Raw genomic sequence first — 15,852 nt, forward strand, 5'->3', positions numbered from 1 at the left:
CAAAATCAGTTCATTTCCAGCTATTTACCATGGTATTCCATGATGGGGAGGGGGGGATGTCAAACAAGCAAAACAAAAACAAAACAAAAACAACACCCCAAAACAAACCCCAAAACCCTCAACCAAAAAAACAAAAATCAAAACCAAACAACCCTCCCCCAAACCCTTCCCAATAACATTTACTGGACCATCTACCCCCAAAACAAACAAAATCAATTTCCCAAAACACAGTCTGGGCAGGTAGAACTTCACAGGACAGGCTTAGCAGTGGGCAGATTTGGGGAGGAACAGTCTCTGCTAGAGGCAGGGCCAGGGGATGCTGTAACAATTTGTACAGTGGGGGTGCTGAGAACCATGGAACCAAACTGTAAACCCGGGATATGATGGGAACCCTTTCAAGCCAGGGAGTGCAGCAGCACCCCCAGCACCCCTAGTTCCAGCACCTAGGGGCAGGGACCATCCTTCCACTTCCATCTGAACCTCAGCGATCCAAACGTGACCGTGACATGTGAAACGGCAAACGGGGTTACACTGCAAAACTTTTCACCTGGCAAAGAACTGAACCTCCCCCCATTATTTCGAGCAACTTCCCCGACTTGTTCCATTTTGCCGGCCGGCGGGGGAGGCCTGGCTGGGGCTCCCCACCCCCTCGGGAGGAGGCTGTGATCTGGCCAGCAGGTGGCGGCCCGCGCCTAGGTGCCTGCCCTGTGCGGAGAGAGCGCGCCGGGAGCGGAGGAGGCAGCTGGTCCCAGTCCCACCCGCGGCACCTGGGAGCAGAAGTGGAGCCGGGCTGGGCGCGCGGCTCGCCCCTCTTCGCAGCTCGCCGAGCCGGGCCAGCAGGCTCCGGGCTCCCCCGCACCGCCCCATACCTGCGCTGGGAGCGGCGCGCGAGGCGGAACTGGACCTGCCGCTTCCACCCGCCTCCTCCTCGGATTGATCAATAACTTCAGCCGCGGCGGCGGCGGGGGCGAAGGTCGCGTCCGGCTGCGCAGCGGGAGAAGCCCCGGGGCGGAGATTTGAGGAGGCTCCCTGCAGCCCCGTGGCCCGGAGCTATGTCGCCCGGCGCCGTGTGAGCCGGGACCCTCGGCGCTAGAAGACTGGACCCCCCCCCTCGGCTTACCGCGCCCTCTATCCCCGGCTGCGCCCCACGCCCCTCCGGGGGTCCCGGCCAGGACATGTCGGTCTCCGAGCTCTACACCAAGGTGAGCGGCGCGGGGAGTCCGGGCTGACCCGCGGCGGCGGCCTTGGAATCGGAGACTATAACCGCCCCCCCCCCCCCCGGGGGACCCCCTGCCCGCCACCGTGCGCGCCTCGGGGAGGCTCCGGGGTCGCTGCTGGCCGCGCTCCGCAGCCCCTTGGAGCGCGGGTTCGGGAGCTGCCGCCTTGTTACCGGCTGCGTTAGTTTTCTGCACACCCGAGCCGGGCTCCCTGTGCGCCTGGCCGGGAGGCTGCCCGCTCGGGCTGCGCTGCGTGTCATAGCCAATCCGAACTTCTGTTGCCGCGACACGAGAGGGCGGCGGCAGGATTTTACCTGGTGTCCCGCACCTGGCGGCCTCTCCCCGCCGCGGTGAGCTGGGCACCCGCAGGGCCCTCTCGGCCTCCCCGGGGTGCCGCTCGCTGCCTGTTCCCTGCGGCGCGGGGAGCCCCGGGTCTTGCAGCTCCTTCCCCTTGGCTGCCCCCCACCTGCGGTACCTGCCCCTAGAGAAACTTCCTGCCTCTGCCCCGCAATGCGCTGTGCCCCTGCCCTGCAGGGCCATCTCCTTCCTCCATGCCAGCTGCAAGCAGCTCCTCACTGCTGTTAGCTGGCCCATGCCCCCCGCCCGGCTGATCCCTGCCCTGCTCACCCAGTTTATTGCCCCCTCGCCCCTGCATCTCCACCCGCCCTATTCTGCAGAGCCCTCTCCCAGTGCACTGCATGGCTCCCCCCTTCCTCTTCTCTGCTGGCCCCTCCAGGCCGTCTCTGCAGGACCATCGTGGTGACAGTTTATTACCTCTAAAAGGCTGATCTGGGGGAAGAGGCTGCAAGTAATGGAGTGTTGGGGGCTCAGGGATTATTAATCGGTATAAAAGCCAAGTTACCATGAATCAGTCACTTTTTCCTACCAAGTGGTGTGTAAATTTATTGTGCTACAGACCTGATTTAATTAATATGGGGGAGAAGGGGGTTGGAGGGGGCAGAATAAGTTTAGAAGGAAAAGGCTGATGGTTGCCCCTGAACTTGGCAGGATCAGGTAACTATGCAAAGGTTGGGCTGAGTCATAGGCGGGGAACAGCCCAGAACAGGTGTGCAGAGGAAGGGAAATGTCAGAGTGGTTGCTGCAGTGACAGGTTAGGGACTGGTGACACTTCCCAAACAGTAGCAAGCGGTATGTGTTGGTGACAGCCTTTACATTTAATATTCTGTCTGTTTGCTTTGCTGGCTCTAAAGCAAAATGCCCCTTTACCTTCCTCTGTGCTGGCCTGGTGAAGCAGGCTGGGCCCTGGCCCTCTCCTCAGATGGTTGGATCATGGAGGAAATGTGGACGGTCCCTTGCCTGGCACTGAGAGTGTTTACTCCTTACCATACAGGTGGAGTGTGTGCAAGTCATTGAATCTACCTGGGAAACCTGCAGCAGGCTATCTGCACTGGGGAAGGACAGAGTCCCACTGAAACAACCACCAGAAAGAGATTTAGGCAGCATTTATTTATTTATTTGGGGAGGGGACATCAACTCAGCAACTTTTGACCATCCTCCTATTATAGTTTAAACCCCCCTGCCCCAAAAAAGGGATACCCTCGTTTTCGTAGCACAGATGGGGAGGGTACAGAGGCTCATGTTTCCCACTGTGTTTTTATTGCATCAGGCACCTACATATGGTTTCTTAAAAAATCAAACTTTTTTTTTTTTTAAAAGAAGCCTTGTCAATATAAAATGAATTGAAGTAGGGACAGCTTAATGATGCAATCTAGCTGAGATTGAGTCTCTTGCCTTATATTGTCTGTGCTGTCTGCTGGAGTGAATGAATGTTGTATGCCCTCCATGGGATATTCTAAGAAATAAGATGTTTCTCATGAGGCCAGACATGAGCAAAACACTTTAGCTTTGGTATATATCAGCATAAGTAGGAACATAAAAATTATGACCTGTATACTCAACAGGCTTAATTGACAATCTCTAAGCAAAACAAAATAAAACAAGCTTATAAATTCCAGAAATGGTAAAACTAGGCAAAGCAACATAAAGTAAAATCCATGAAATGCTGCTGTTTTAACCCCATATTATATGATGGGTATTCTATTAAAAGAGAAAAATTTAACACATTCTATGTTTTTTTTTGTTTTGTTTGTTCTTTTAGTCATATCTCATTGGATTGTATTACTATTGTCATAGGTGAAGTTATGAACTTTGGTTATGTATGGGTCAGCAGTGTGCCCTTGTTGCCAGGACAGCTAATGGCATATTGGGCTGCATTAGTAGGAGCATTGCCAGCAGATCAAGGGAAGTGGTCATTCCCCTCTATTTGGCACTAGTGAGGCCACATCTGGAGTATTGCATCCAGTTTTGAGCCCCTAGGTACAGAAGGGACGTGAACAAATTAGAAAGAGTCCAGCGGAGAGCGACGAAAATGGTCAGGGGGCTGGAGAACATGACTTATGAGGAGAGGCTGAGGGAACTGGGCTTGTTTAGTCTGCAGAAGAGAAGAATGAGGGGGAATTCGATAGCTGCTTTCAACTACCTGAAGGGGGATTCCAAAGAGGATGAAGCTCGGCCGTTCTCAGCGGTAGCAGATGACAGAACAAGAACTAATGGTCTCAAGTTTCAGTGGGGGAGGTCTTGGTTGGATATCAGGAAACACCATTTCACTAGGAGGGTGGTGAAGCACTGTAATAGGTTACCCAGGGAGGTGGTGGAATCTTCTGGCTTAGAGGATTTTAAGGCTCAGCTTGACAAAGCCCTGGCTGGGATGATTGAGTTGGGGATTGATCCTGCTTTGAGGAGGGGGTTGGACTAGATGACCTCCTGAGGTCCCTTCCAACCCTGATATTCTGTGAATTCATTTGTACTGGGGTTGTTCTCTCTTGGTTTCATGGCCAGTCACATTATTGATACATATTGTATCCTATATAAACTCTCTGTGTGGGAGACACCCACTCATAGTGGATGGGTGGGTGTCTTTGCAGACATTGCTGTTTGATTTTTGGTTTACTTAATGTTTATATGCTAATGTTTAAGGAAAGATGTAAACAGGAGAATAGTCACCCTCAGAGATGGTGTTTGAGTGGGCTTATCCCTCACCCATCTAACTGGATACTCTTTCACTTCTGAAGTGTTTCAAGGGGGATTGCGTGGCAGCAGGAGAGGGCTGGCTCTCTGACCTTGTCCTTTCCTAATCCCTATGAAGTTCCTCTACCTCCGTGGATGTGCTTCAGGGGTTGGACTCTGTGAGTCAGGAGAAACAGGACTAGGGAGATGGCTATCCCATGGACCATGCTGTCCTTTCCCAGAACCACACAGGTATTACCCAATGAAAGTCATGCTAACCCAGTCTGCATGATCTTGTTTTGTTCCTCCACTATGTAAACTTTTCCCACCCATTCTTCTATCCCAGAAGGGAAAGGGTTGAGGGTTGCAGTGAGCAGGGAGTGATACAGGGACTGAAATATGCCTGGGGATCAGGAAAAAGTGTGGTGCCCTCAGCCTCTGTATGGATGATCCTGACCTTCGATGGATGTCCAAGATGCAATGATTGGCTGGAAACTTTGTGACTGGGCTGTAGTGGAGTTTCTTGTCCCCTATGAAATTTTCCCCATGAAGATGATAACTTACACTATAAAAAAAGTTTGCCCCTCTTGAGACCTCTTTTATGTTGTTGAAGCAGACCTGCCAATATTAGAAGACTAGCAATGGGAAACATTTGGAGAGGGACGTGTTCCCATTTTAACACTCTTGGTTTACATTGGTATAGGGGAGATTTTTTGTAGGGAAAGGCTGGAAAACTGTAAATATGGTATTATATGACAGTTGTTTCATTTTGTTTTTCATTCTCCTCCTTCCCGTTTCAGCTATTTAAGGTTCTTCACCATGTACCAAACGTCTTTCTTTAGGAGAGCCATCCATTTACATTTAACTAAATAATTTGAACTGCAAGGGTTAGCAACGTTGTTTTAAGCCAAGTATTGTGATTCCACAGTCTACCAGTTGCTTATTATACCAACATGCTCACTATGCCTGAGCACAGGGTGGGTACAAGAGTTACTGAAACCTTCTGATTATGATAAGTGGTGTGATATAGGGGGACTTTCCTGGGCTTTCTGTACTGGGATGAATTCCACCCTTCCTGTACAGGTAACATTGGACCTGGGTTTGATGCATTGTACTGTAGTCTTAGTCAGAGTGATCAAAGCCTTTATGTGATTTGTTAGTCAAATATGGTTTTTGTTGGATTAACTGAGACTTATAAACCAATTTTTTTTGATCAGTGGATAAATACATGGTACAAACTGCCGAGATTGCAACTATTAAAAAGAAAAATTCTGAAAATTTGGCATCAAACATACCAGTAAGCTAAAGGTACTGTAATTGTTTAAAAATATGAGCAAAATATTATTTTCTGGTTCCTGCTATTACGAAGAATTTTGTTTTCTGATACTTAAGAGCTATGCAAGAAAAATTCACTAGCAGTATTATCAGAACTCACCTCTAATTCTTACATTGCAATGAAAAGAAAATAAATAAGTGATCTTCTTGTACGTGGTGTTGAGGCTACCTTGCCTAGATGCTGACAGATGTCCAGTATATGCTTTACAGTTGGATAAAAGCACCTGGTGATACAGAAAGCTTAGTGCTGGTTGCTCTGTATACTATTGACCCATTCTGCAAAAAGAAAATTGGTGCTTAAAAAATTAATTGTTTCATCTTTTGGAGCATTATTCCCTCACATGCAATAACTTGATGGGGAAATAATGTCTGCTGCTCCAACTATTATAACTGCTGTGGGAAGTAGCTAACTAAACAAGATGTAATAAACACTGGAATAGTTAAGGGCCAGATTCTGCCACTTTGTACATTATTCTTTGATTTAATCTTTACGCCTTAGTCCTGTTGATTTCAGTGAGTCTACTGGAGGGGGAAGGTGCTTTTCAGCATTAGTATCGGTGGTAGAATCTGGCTGTAAGTAAACTTCAGTATCCTGTGCCTGATAGGGGAGGAGAGAAGGGAACTACAGCTCGCTGGATGAAGATCAATAACATTTTCTTTCTAGTTAAGTTTGTTAAACTGTGTTTATAGTCAGGATAGAAACACTGACCATTAACTATAGCTGTGATATGTGCTTAGCTGTAATGTGCACATTTTTATACGATCCTTTACTTTTGAAAAAAAGTGTATTTTAGTGTAGGAACAACATCAGTGTGCATGTTTGTCAGCTAATTGTCATGACAGAGCATACCATAGCAAAAGGGATACAGAGAAAATAAGTAGGACTTTTTCCAGCTCATGTTTCATCAGTGGAACAAGCTTGATGGGTAAAAGGACCAGTGTAATGAAGTGTCTGGTGTTCGGGGAGGGATATTGCTGATAAAGAAGGACATAATTGGCAACAATCTAGATCTTTCTTTCTCCTGGATGTGTTATACTGCTTTTATCAAATTACTTTCCATTTTAAATAGGAAATGCTTGTTAATATTTGCTGTGTGGGTAGTGTCTCCAGTTGAAATCTGGGCCCCACTGATCTAGGTGTTGTACAAACACGTGTGAAGCTACAGCTTTTGCTTTGAAGAACTCAAAGTCCTGAAGGAGAGATCTGAGACACATCCTCTTCCGTGTTTGAAGGGATGTGCCAGTAATTCCTGCTCCTCACCAGGTGCTTTCAAAGGGCCGGATGGTGAGGTGAGCTGTGATGTGTTTTGAATGTTGCATATGCTGTGCACCTCTCAGGGCTATAGGTATTTCTGTCCTGTTTAACAGGGGAACATAAACTTTGTCATGTTTTTTTTTAAATGAGGAAAGCTGCTGATTGTGTGTAATGAATATCAATTACTGCTTTCAGGCAGAGAATCCTGTCCCTGTGCTGTGATGTTCATGGTGCTTTATAAACAATATTTCAGTGGGTGAGAACCTGGGGAATATTCTTATTAAAAGCTATAAATATTGCTGGACATGGACCCATGAAAAGTTGTATGTAGCTGGCCTACAAATAATCATAGAATATCAGGGTTGGAAGGGACCTCAGGAGATCACTAGTCCAACCCCCTGCTCAAAGCAGGACCAATCCCCAATGTTTGCTGGAAGGGTATAAAAGTGCTGACATTTTAAACTATTGGATTTTTTTTGCTTTGATCGTTGTTAGTGCGGTAGCTCAGCAGTCACCAGAGTGGAACCAGTTCTTTCAAGGAATCTGTTCCAGTTGTCTTGCTCGTACATGGCTCTGAATGTCTTGCAGGCTCTTGAGCAGTGGATTTTCAAGTATCAGCTGTGCAGACTAATTCTGTGCAGTATTGCTACATTGTTTCAAGGTTATGGAGGCATGTTGGACCATAATTTTGAGAGGCCGCCTTTTTTGACTGTCAGTGCTAAGTGGATCCAGGAGGAATCAGGAACTATAAGGGCTGATCCTGTGAATTTTTATGCATTCCCTGGACTCAGTGGAATTGTTTGTGTGATAATGTCTAACTTGTGGAAGTAAGGATTTTCAGAATTGAGTCCCTAGAACAGTGAAAGACCTATTGGATTGCTTATTCCACACACCAGGGGTGACAAGTCCAACTAAAAAAGCAATTTATTTTTCCTTAAATGTTTTGACTATTGTAAGAAGTGCACCAAAAAGTGCACTTATCGAAGCCTAACAGCATGACTTGACAGCATGATCAGAACAAAAAGGAAGAATAATAGCAAATTCCCTGTTTGTAGAGGACAAAAGCCTAATCCATAAATAGCATCAGCTTTGTCACATGTAAAAGACCTGGCTGTGAGATAATGTCGTCATTGCCTTTCTAGGAAACTACATATTTCCTTCAAAAGTGTAATTTGGTGCTTATATCTCTAATTGGGTTTTGATGATTGGAGTTGAAATCCCAAATAGCAATCAAGTTTAGGCTTCTGAACTAATGTAAAATGGTTATTAAGGTCTTCTATAATGTTGCTAATAAATTACTGTCATCCTGTGAAGATGTTGACATGGGGAACTCTTTTCTGTTTTGTTGAGGCCCTTCTGAAGTGATTTGGGTTTGGAGTAAAAGTCAGTGTGCTGTTACTGTTAAAAAACAGCACAATCTTAATGATAATTAGCAGTTCAGCACTGATAGCTACTCTGTTGATTTAGTTCTAGTGGCCTGTTTGTTCACCCGGCAAACAAATCTCCAAGCACAAATGTTTTTAATACACATCGCTGAGTTTATAAAGATTCGCCAGTCGGAACACCGAGGGCCTGATTCCATTGTCACAGTCACCACTGTAGCTGCACTGGTTCATACTGGGGTAAATTGGGCCGCAAGTATACACGTCAAGGTTCTTGAGGAACTGTGCAAGACAACCTGTGTATCCGATAGAGAGAGCCCTAGATGCAAAATGTTGTTGGGGAAGGTCTGTTCTGAATCTGAAAGTTGCAACTTAGATCTATCTTTAACATCAAAGTAGAAAATGCAGAAATTCAAATTCCATGGGTAATAGCCCATGTAATGGAGACCAAACCTGTTTTATTGGAGGACTCATCCTATGCTATTTTTAACAGGAAGCTGTTTGCATGACTCACTATTGAAAAGTCTCCTATCTGATGTCTTCCCTTAATCCACAAAAGGCATGAGGTCAGCTACTGACTCCACACTTGTACAGACATCTTGATTCAAGCGTTACAGTAGGTATTGGCGTTCTGGATCATAATATCAGTCCGTGAAAGCCCCCCACTATGGGGCTCTGTCCTGTGCTACTTACTGGGGAAATCTTGGCCTATGATTTGGCTGGATTAAGGAGTTCAGGGTTGACCCATGCAGAGCAAAACAAAGATCTACTCAGCAGGTCATTCCTGCTGCTTCTTTGCAATGAATCAGTTGGAAAATGCTTCACATAACTTACTAGTAGTTATTAGATTGTTTTGGGTTTTTTTAAGCCAAGAAGATTTTTACTTACATTAACATGCCAAGAATGTTTAAAAAGTCTGATGCCATGTTAATAGGCTTGAAATGGATGCATTGTCCCAAACTCTGTTCTCCTTTGAATTTCAACATCTCAGAATGGTTAGTGGAGGTAATTGTCTGATGGCATGTCAGCTGTCACATGGCTTGTAGTTCTGTTTTGCACTTCTGTCACTTACAGCACATGAAGATCTCATTAAAGTCTGCAAACAGTCTTGTGAGGGTTAGTAAGTGCAAATGGGTGAACCGAGACACAGAAGTTTATTGACTTTCCTATGGCCATATATGGAACCACTGACAGATGGAAAGAGAGTGTAGCTCTGCTGATGTCCAGTCTACTGCTATAAATATGTACAGCTGTATGCCATAGTACCAACTTATTTGTACTGCAGTTAAGTGATGTACAATAAGGAGATTTTAGGGAACATGTATTACCGCTTCACTTTCTCAGGCAATTCTTGCTAAGTTTGCCTTTGTTTTAGGTTATGCCCCCACAGAAGCGTGGAGATGTAATTTTTAGCCCCCTGCTTGAGCTAACACATGCACATTTACCTAAGCTGGGAATTGCATCCCCCATTTGCTGTGCAGACATACCCTTAGGAAACACACTAGGCAGGAGAGAGATTTTTAGCATCCTAATTAAAGGGCCCAATAGTGTCAAGGCAGCCAGTGACTTGTTAAGCTCAGACAAGCATGTCCATGATACTTGACCACAATTGATCCATATGAGTTACCGGTGTACGAGTACCTCTGGCTTTAACTTGTGTGACAACAGTCCTCAGTTTTGTTCAGCAGAGTGGTGGGGGAGACAAATCTGCATTTGGTGGACTATTGAACTTATAGCTTCTAAAAACTATGTAACTGTTGGTATTGCCTCTGCAGCAAAGGGTGGGACAAAGCCATGGGAAGAGAGAGAAGGTGATGGGGGGGCATCCCCCCCGAACTGTATATGTTGATAATGGGAAAACAACTAAAACCATCCTTGGGAGCAAAGAAGAAACTGGCCATGGACCATCTCCCATAAAGCTAATGCAGAGTTGGGGTTCCCGACCAGCTGCGTCCTGGGATTGGTCTGTGTGTCCAGCATAGTCGCTGGCCGGCTCGCTCAGCCGGGCTCTTAACCCCCTTTCCAGCTGCAGTGATCAGTGACGCATGGCTCCAGCCTGCTCCCTGCCAGCAGCCTGCCCCATCACTGAGCCCAGGACAAGAGCCCCACACAAGCTCACTGTAGCACTGGGACAGAGGACAGGATGAGTCCTAGCCAGGAGGGGAGGTACTGCTGCCTGGCTAGGGGCTGCCATGTTATAAACCTGGGCAATAGGAGGGGACTGGAGGAGGGGGCCTTTGCTGGACAGCCTTCTCCTTCCCCCCATCCTATCAAGTGGCTCTTTGGTATTGGGATGGTGGCAGCAACAAAGCGGCGGGGGAATGGGCTGGATCGTGGTAACAGAACTGATTGCAATAGCAAATTACCCACTATCTCCCAGGATCTGGAGAGGGTAGGGGAGTTGCAGTTTCTGGGGCAGGGCCAGGTGTGGAGGGTGCATTGCGGCTCTGGCCACCTGGTCAGGTTTGTCCCATTTGTTCCCACCCCTCGCTGTCTCACAGCTCAGCGAAAGTACACCTGGCGTTTCATGGAGGCCTGGGAAGGCAGGAGCACTTGCTGGGATTTCCCCCCTCCCCCGTCCAGCCTCCTTTCAGGGGCTGCTGCGAGCTGCTGAAATGGGGCTTTCTGCCCAGTGGAACATGCAGCCCCTAGCCTAGAGCCTGGGCTGCTATCAGGGTGCCCTGGCTCTGCAACGGCAGCTGGCATGGTGAGTCCAGCCCGTGGCTTTCGGATAAAGTTTCCACCTGCTAGATTCCAACCCTGTCCCTTCCCTTGTGCTTGTGTCGTGTCATGGTGCATCCCCTAGCAATAAAGGCAGCCATTTAAACTCTGAGCCTAACAATTGGTAAATCTGAAAGTTAGACCTATACCTATTATTAATAGTATTAAGCTCTCGTCGCTCTCAAATATAGAAGTCAAACTATACCTATGGGCAAAGCAATGCACTTCAGCAGGCTACTATAGCTGAAGAGGTGACTCTTTCTCTTAAAGCCCAAATATATCAGTATGGCCATACTGGTAACCTCTTGTGCTGGAAGGAAAATGCTGTCTCTGGGTATAAGGAAGTTGGACAGCACTAGTTGCTACAATCAATATAGTGTCTTGCTAAAAGCTCTATTGATCTGATGTGCTCTGTTGCACTAACACAATCACAGCATTATCTCCTCTGGAGCCATTCTTTGCCTAGGACAGAGGAATCTTGCAAGAGTGAGACTTCCAAAATTTCTGACAGGAGTTAGTTTCTTTCCCTGTTGCCCTACTATTTTCGTTGGTTAAACTCTCACCCTAAGGAGGTGCTGAGCAGCCTTACCTTCCATTTGTATACACTTGGTGCAGAGCACCTTCAACTCTAAGATCTGGTCTTTACCTCACACTTAGGTCGACCTCACTACATCGCTCAGGGCTGTGAAAAATTTCATGCCCTGCGTGACGTAGTTAAGTTGACCTGACCCCCACTGTAGACATAGTTAGGTCAGCGGAAGAATTCTTCCGTTGACCTAGTTACCATCTTTCAAGGGGGTGGATTTACTGCAGTAAAGGAAAAACCCCTTAGTGTCCTTAACTAGGAGTTTGTGGGACGTTCAGTATCTCTGTAGGAACAGGCCCATAATGAGCTGTTTTAAAGACCAGAGAAAGAAGATGTATGTTCAAGAGTAGCACAGGCTGCTGAGATGGCAGGGCTTCATAGCATGCCTGCTGAAATAGGTCCATAAGATGGCACTGGAGAAACAACGGCAGATGAAAGGAAAATGAAGCTGGAATTAAAAAGACAAACATGATGGAGAAAATACAAAGCCAGTCTTGTTTGCTGTGTTGCTCGGTGGTGCCTCATCCTTACCCAGTTATTCAGTGTAAAGGCTGAAGGAAGCCGCTGTTAATTACTGTGGTTTATTCTCTCTGCTCCAACTCCTCCCTCCATGGCTGCTTGTCATTCTGCCTTTCCTCGGGCATGGAGGATCTAGTGACTCCTCAGTGGTCAATTCAAGGTCCTTGCAGAACCAGTGGCAGCTGACTCTGGTACCCAAGTACAGCCTCTTAGATGCCTGAAGCCCATGAATTCAGGGGATAAGAACCAGAGTGTTTCGCTTGGTAATCCGCAGAACCAGCTCCTCAATCCATGGCAAGCTCTTGCACAAAAACAAAGGGTAGTGAAAGTGCACTTGTTTAGCTGCCAAGTAATGGGCCTTTCCCTATTCCAGCTGAAGTCAATGGCAAAGGTTTCCCTGGGAAGTGGGAGCAGGAGAGGGCCCAATGTGTGAAATAGTCATCATGCAAGCGCAGAATGATAGAAGGGGACTTTTCTGAGTTTCCCTTAAATGGACAATAAATACCCATGTTGGCTGTAATGCAAATAACATTCAGGTGACTTCTTTTTGATTCGTGGCTCTGGTCAGCTCTACGTGATTAAAATAATCTTTCCAATTTGTTAAGGCATCCAGTTGCTGGCATGCTTCAATCTAATCAACTATGAGAACAGCTCTATCCTTTATTCTCTAGCACGGTTTTGTGAGACTTTTGGAATGATTATTTATGAAGGATATTATCACTTCACTAATTTAACCATAAATTTCTTTCTTACATCCAAAGGCCAAATGGTATCTATACAATTGCTGTAAACGTGCCTAAAAAGCCTAAATAATAAGCAATTTCTACATCCAAAAAGTAAGAAAACGTTATAAACCTTTGATCAAGATATTTGCAAATGGGCTAAATCCAGAGGTGCTTAGTCCTATATTGATCAGCTCCACTGTGGTCAGGCAAATATTAGCAATGAGCCCTTTAAGAGTTAACATTTATACCATTTAACAAACAGTGATTTCATTGCCAAGTACTGACTTCAGCTAAAAACCAGTTTGAGATAGTTCACTCTTATTTCTGGTCTTAATCCAGTAAGACTTACAACCACCTTTCTCCAAGGCCTTTCTTCCCCTCCTTTTTGCTGACCAACAAGCAGCACATTTTGCACCTGGATTCACATAGGCTTTACTTGTATGTGGGGTGGGAAGGTTCATGTTGGCTCCTTTTAAGACCGATTCTCTGTCTTATTTAAAACCACCTGCACCTCTACTGGTCAGAGGCCTGCCTTTTTAGACACTGCTCTTTATTTCATTACCTTTAGAACCAGATACATTGTCCCTACTTTTTCTTTCTGGTGTTACAACTCATTACTTTCAAGGTCTTTTATTTGCTAGCTAGGGCCTTTCTTTAACCAAACGTATGCTAACTTTTATTCTCTAATTTTATGTTTATTCTACAGGGGCTGTTGCTTTGAGGTGTGTTGATGGTGATAGAAATACTTGGTATTATTGCACTGTTAGAATGGGATTACCTAATTTTTAGAAATGTAGTTGCTCTTGCACAGTGGTGGGGTCCCTAAATCTTGCTTAGCTCACACTATTGGAGAAATTTATAATTTCCCTTTTTAAGAACCTTGTTTTGATGATGGCCTTGGTAGAAGAAATATTAGCAAAAAGTAATACTTTAGTGACTAGTGGAAGTGTTTGTAGATGAACATGCATCCCTAACTTGTCTGCAATAACAACAGCATTGGTTCAATACTAATGTATTCAATTGGTGTCTTGGTTAAATTCCAGGGTGATAAAATGTTCAGCCTGGATCTCAGCACTTCTCCGAATAGCTTTTGTGGAAAGGAGCCTGTACAGCTCCTAGAAATGCCAGAATCTATCTGCCTTCAACTTGAAAATTTAAGTGTGTCACAAATGTGAACTCCTGTGTTTCGGGCTGTGCTCTGACTCATGCCTTTTGAGTTGGGTATCTGCCTCTGATGGAATTGTAATGCTAGTTCAGCCAGGTTCCTGAACATATGTAACACACACATGCCAGGCACTGCAAATGGAATGTTGATTCTAGCTGGCTGTATTCTGTTGTTGTGGACATGCTCATTTATTTATTTAAAACAATTGAGGGGTTTGGTGGGGAGGTAGAATGGCAATTCATTCTCCATTGAAGTACAGAGTTGGCTTGTGAGAGAGTTAAAATGGTGGGAGGCAGCTACCCTTGTTGTTGGGTGCCTTTCAGCTCGTTAGGCTGCAAGATTCCAGTTGGACTAGAGTGGAAGAATGTTAGGGTGAACTCTGATGCCCTGAAACTTTGTTTATGGGGACAAATGTAATGGAATCTCTCATAAGGCCCTCTCAGAGGTTTGTGGGTGATGGAACAGCCCTCCCTTCACCCTTCAATCAGGGTATCAAACACCCACACAATCACTACTATAGTACCTTGGCAACACTGGATATCAGCCCTGTGTGTGGAGTTTTGGCTGCATAGTTGGTGCACTGACTCGCCATATGCCTGCCCGCCCGCCCCTAAATTCCCTGCCTTGTGCCGATACAGTAACCATAGAATGCTGGACTCTGTAGCGAGGGCCTTATATCAGTCCTGTATTTGGCTCATAGTCTGAGAAATGACTTCATTATAAGAGGTTTCCACTGTGCTTATTTTTCATTGGTTGTCTCTTTATTTTTGCTGATAGCAGGAAATTGAAGGCAGGTGGGAAAGATTGAGTACCCCAGCGTTAATTCTTTATTGTAGTGTTTTGTTGTGCCAGAACTGTCTCCTAATCCCTGTTGTTTGGTGGCAATTCAAAGTCAACTACTTCTCCCTTTCCCCCCAGCGTAGGCGGATAAGAAACTACTATAATCTCGTTAATAGCTGCAAAATGAACACAGGGACACTGGCAATCACAAGAAATGTCACATACAAAATAGCAGGCATTAAACAATGTTTTAAAAAAAGACCACAAAGACTTCTCCCTTCTATCTCAGCAATTCAAAATCATGTTAGTATTGCCTCTTATTTTCCTAACTGTATACTTGTAGGAAATGTGAGAATAAGAACTTCAACGCACTACTGGAGGGGGTGGTAAACTGGGCCAAAGAACACAACTCTTGTTAAGGACCTCAGTTCAGGAAGGTACCTAGGCATAATGTTTAACTTCAGTGGGACTGTTTGGGTGCTTAAAGTTAGGCATAATGCTTAAAACTGGAGCCAAGGTTTACAGGAATCATTCAAGGTCTGTTCCCTCTCCCCAGTGAACCACATGGAAAACTTAAGCCCCTACTCTTATCTATGCACAGATTTTATGCTGCGTTACTTTGCTGTTCAGAAACAGAAATAACAGCAGTACAGCCCTTGCTAAGGTTCTACCATAGTTCTGAATAGGCCGGAACCAGGCTCGAACTGCTTGAAATAATCTGTTGAAAAATAAAAACCAAGAACTTCCCCCTTGCAAAAGGAAAAAAAAAAAGACTCAAGAACAACCAACCTGTGCAGCACCTTATGTGGGTGCTACGTGCAGACAACGTTCTGAATGTGCTCTGTGAGAGCAGATAGTGCGGCCACAGCTTTCAATATATTTGAGACTTTTGGACTTCGATTCAGGGCAACACTTACGTGCACTTAAAGTTAATCATGTGCTTAAGGCTGTCCTGAATCAGGTCTGAAGTGCTGTGATCTTTATCTGACTCCATGGTGAAACTGAGAGGGAAAAATGGGGGGCAGATGTTGGGGGGGTATTAATTTTTCTGTCAAATGTTGTGATTTCCTTTCCACCATTGGAGTTACAAAGTTCAGTAAGGTAGCCTGGGAGCAGGTCTGTATTAATGCTCAGGCCGTT

General features: G+C 45.6%; 1 protein-coding gene across 2 annotated transcripts in view; it reads left to right on the forward strand.

Moving 5' to 3' along the window:
• Positions 1–882: 882 nt before the first annotated feature.
• MYO5B (myosin VB) overlaps positions 883–15,852 on the forward strand; it is a 350,195-nt gene continuing 335,225 nt past the window's right edge. For both annotated transcript variants that reach the window (XM_030566990.1, XM_030566991.1), the window contains exon 1: positions 883–1,202. In XM_030566990.1, the coding sequence (XP_030422850.1) occupies positions 1,176–1,202 (27 nt within the window). In that variant the 5' untranslated portion in view covers positions 883–1,175. The remainder of the gene's footprint in view (positions 1,203–15,852) is intronic.

The sequence above is a fragment of the Gopherus evgoodei genome, chromosome 6, assembly GCF_007399415.2.
Source record: "Gopherus evgoodei ecotype Sinaloan lineage chromosome 6, rGopEvg1_v1.p, whole genome shotgun sequence".
In the NCBI taxonomy this organism is placed as follows: domain Eukaryota; kingdom Metazoa; phylum Chordata; order Testudines; family Testudinidae; genus Gopherus; species Gopherus evgoodei.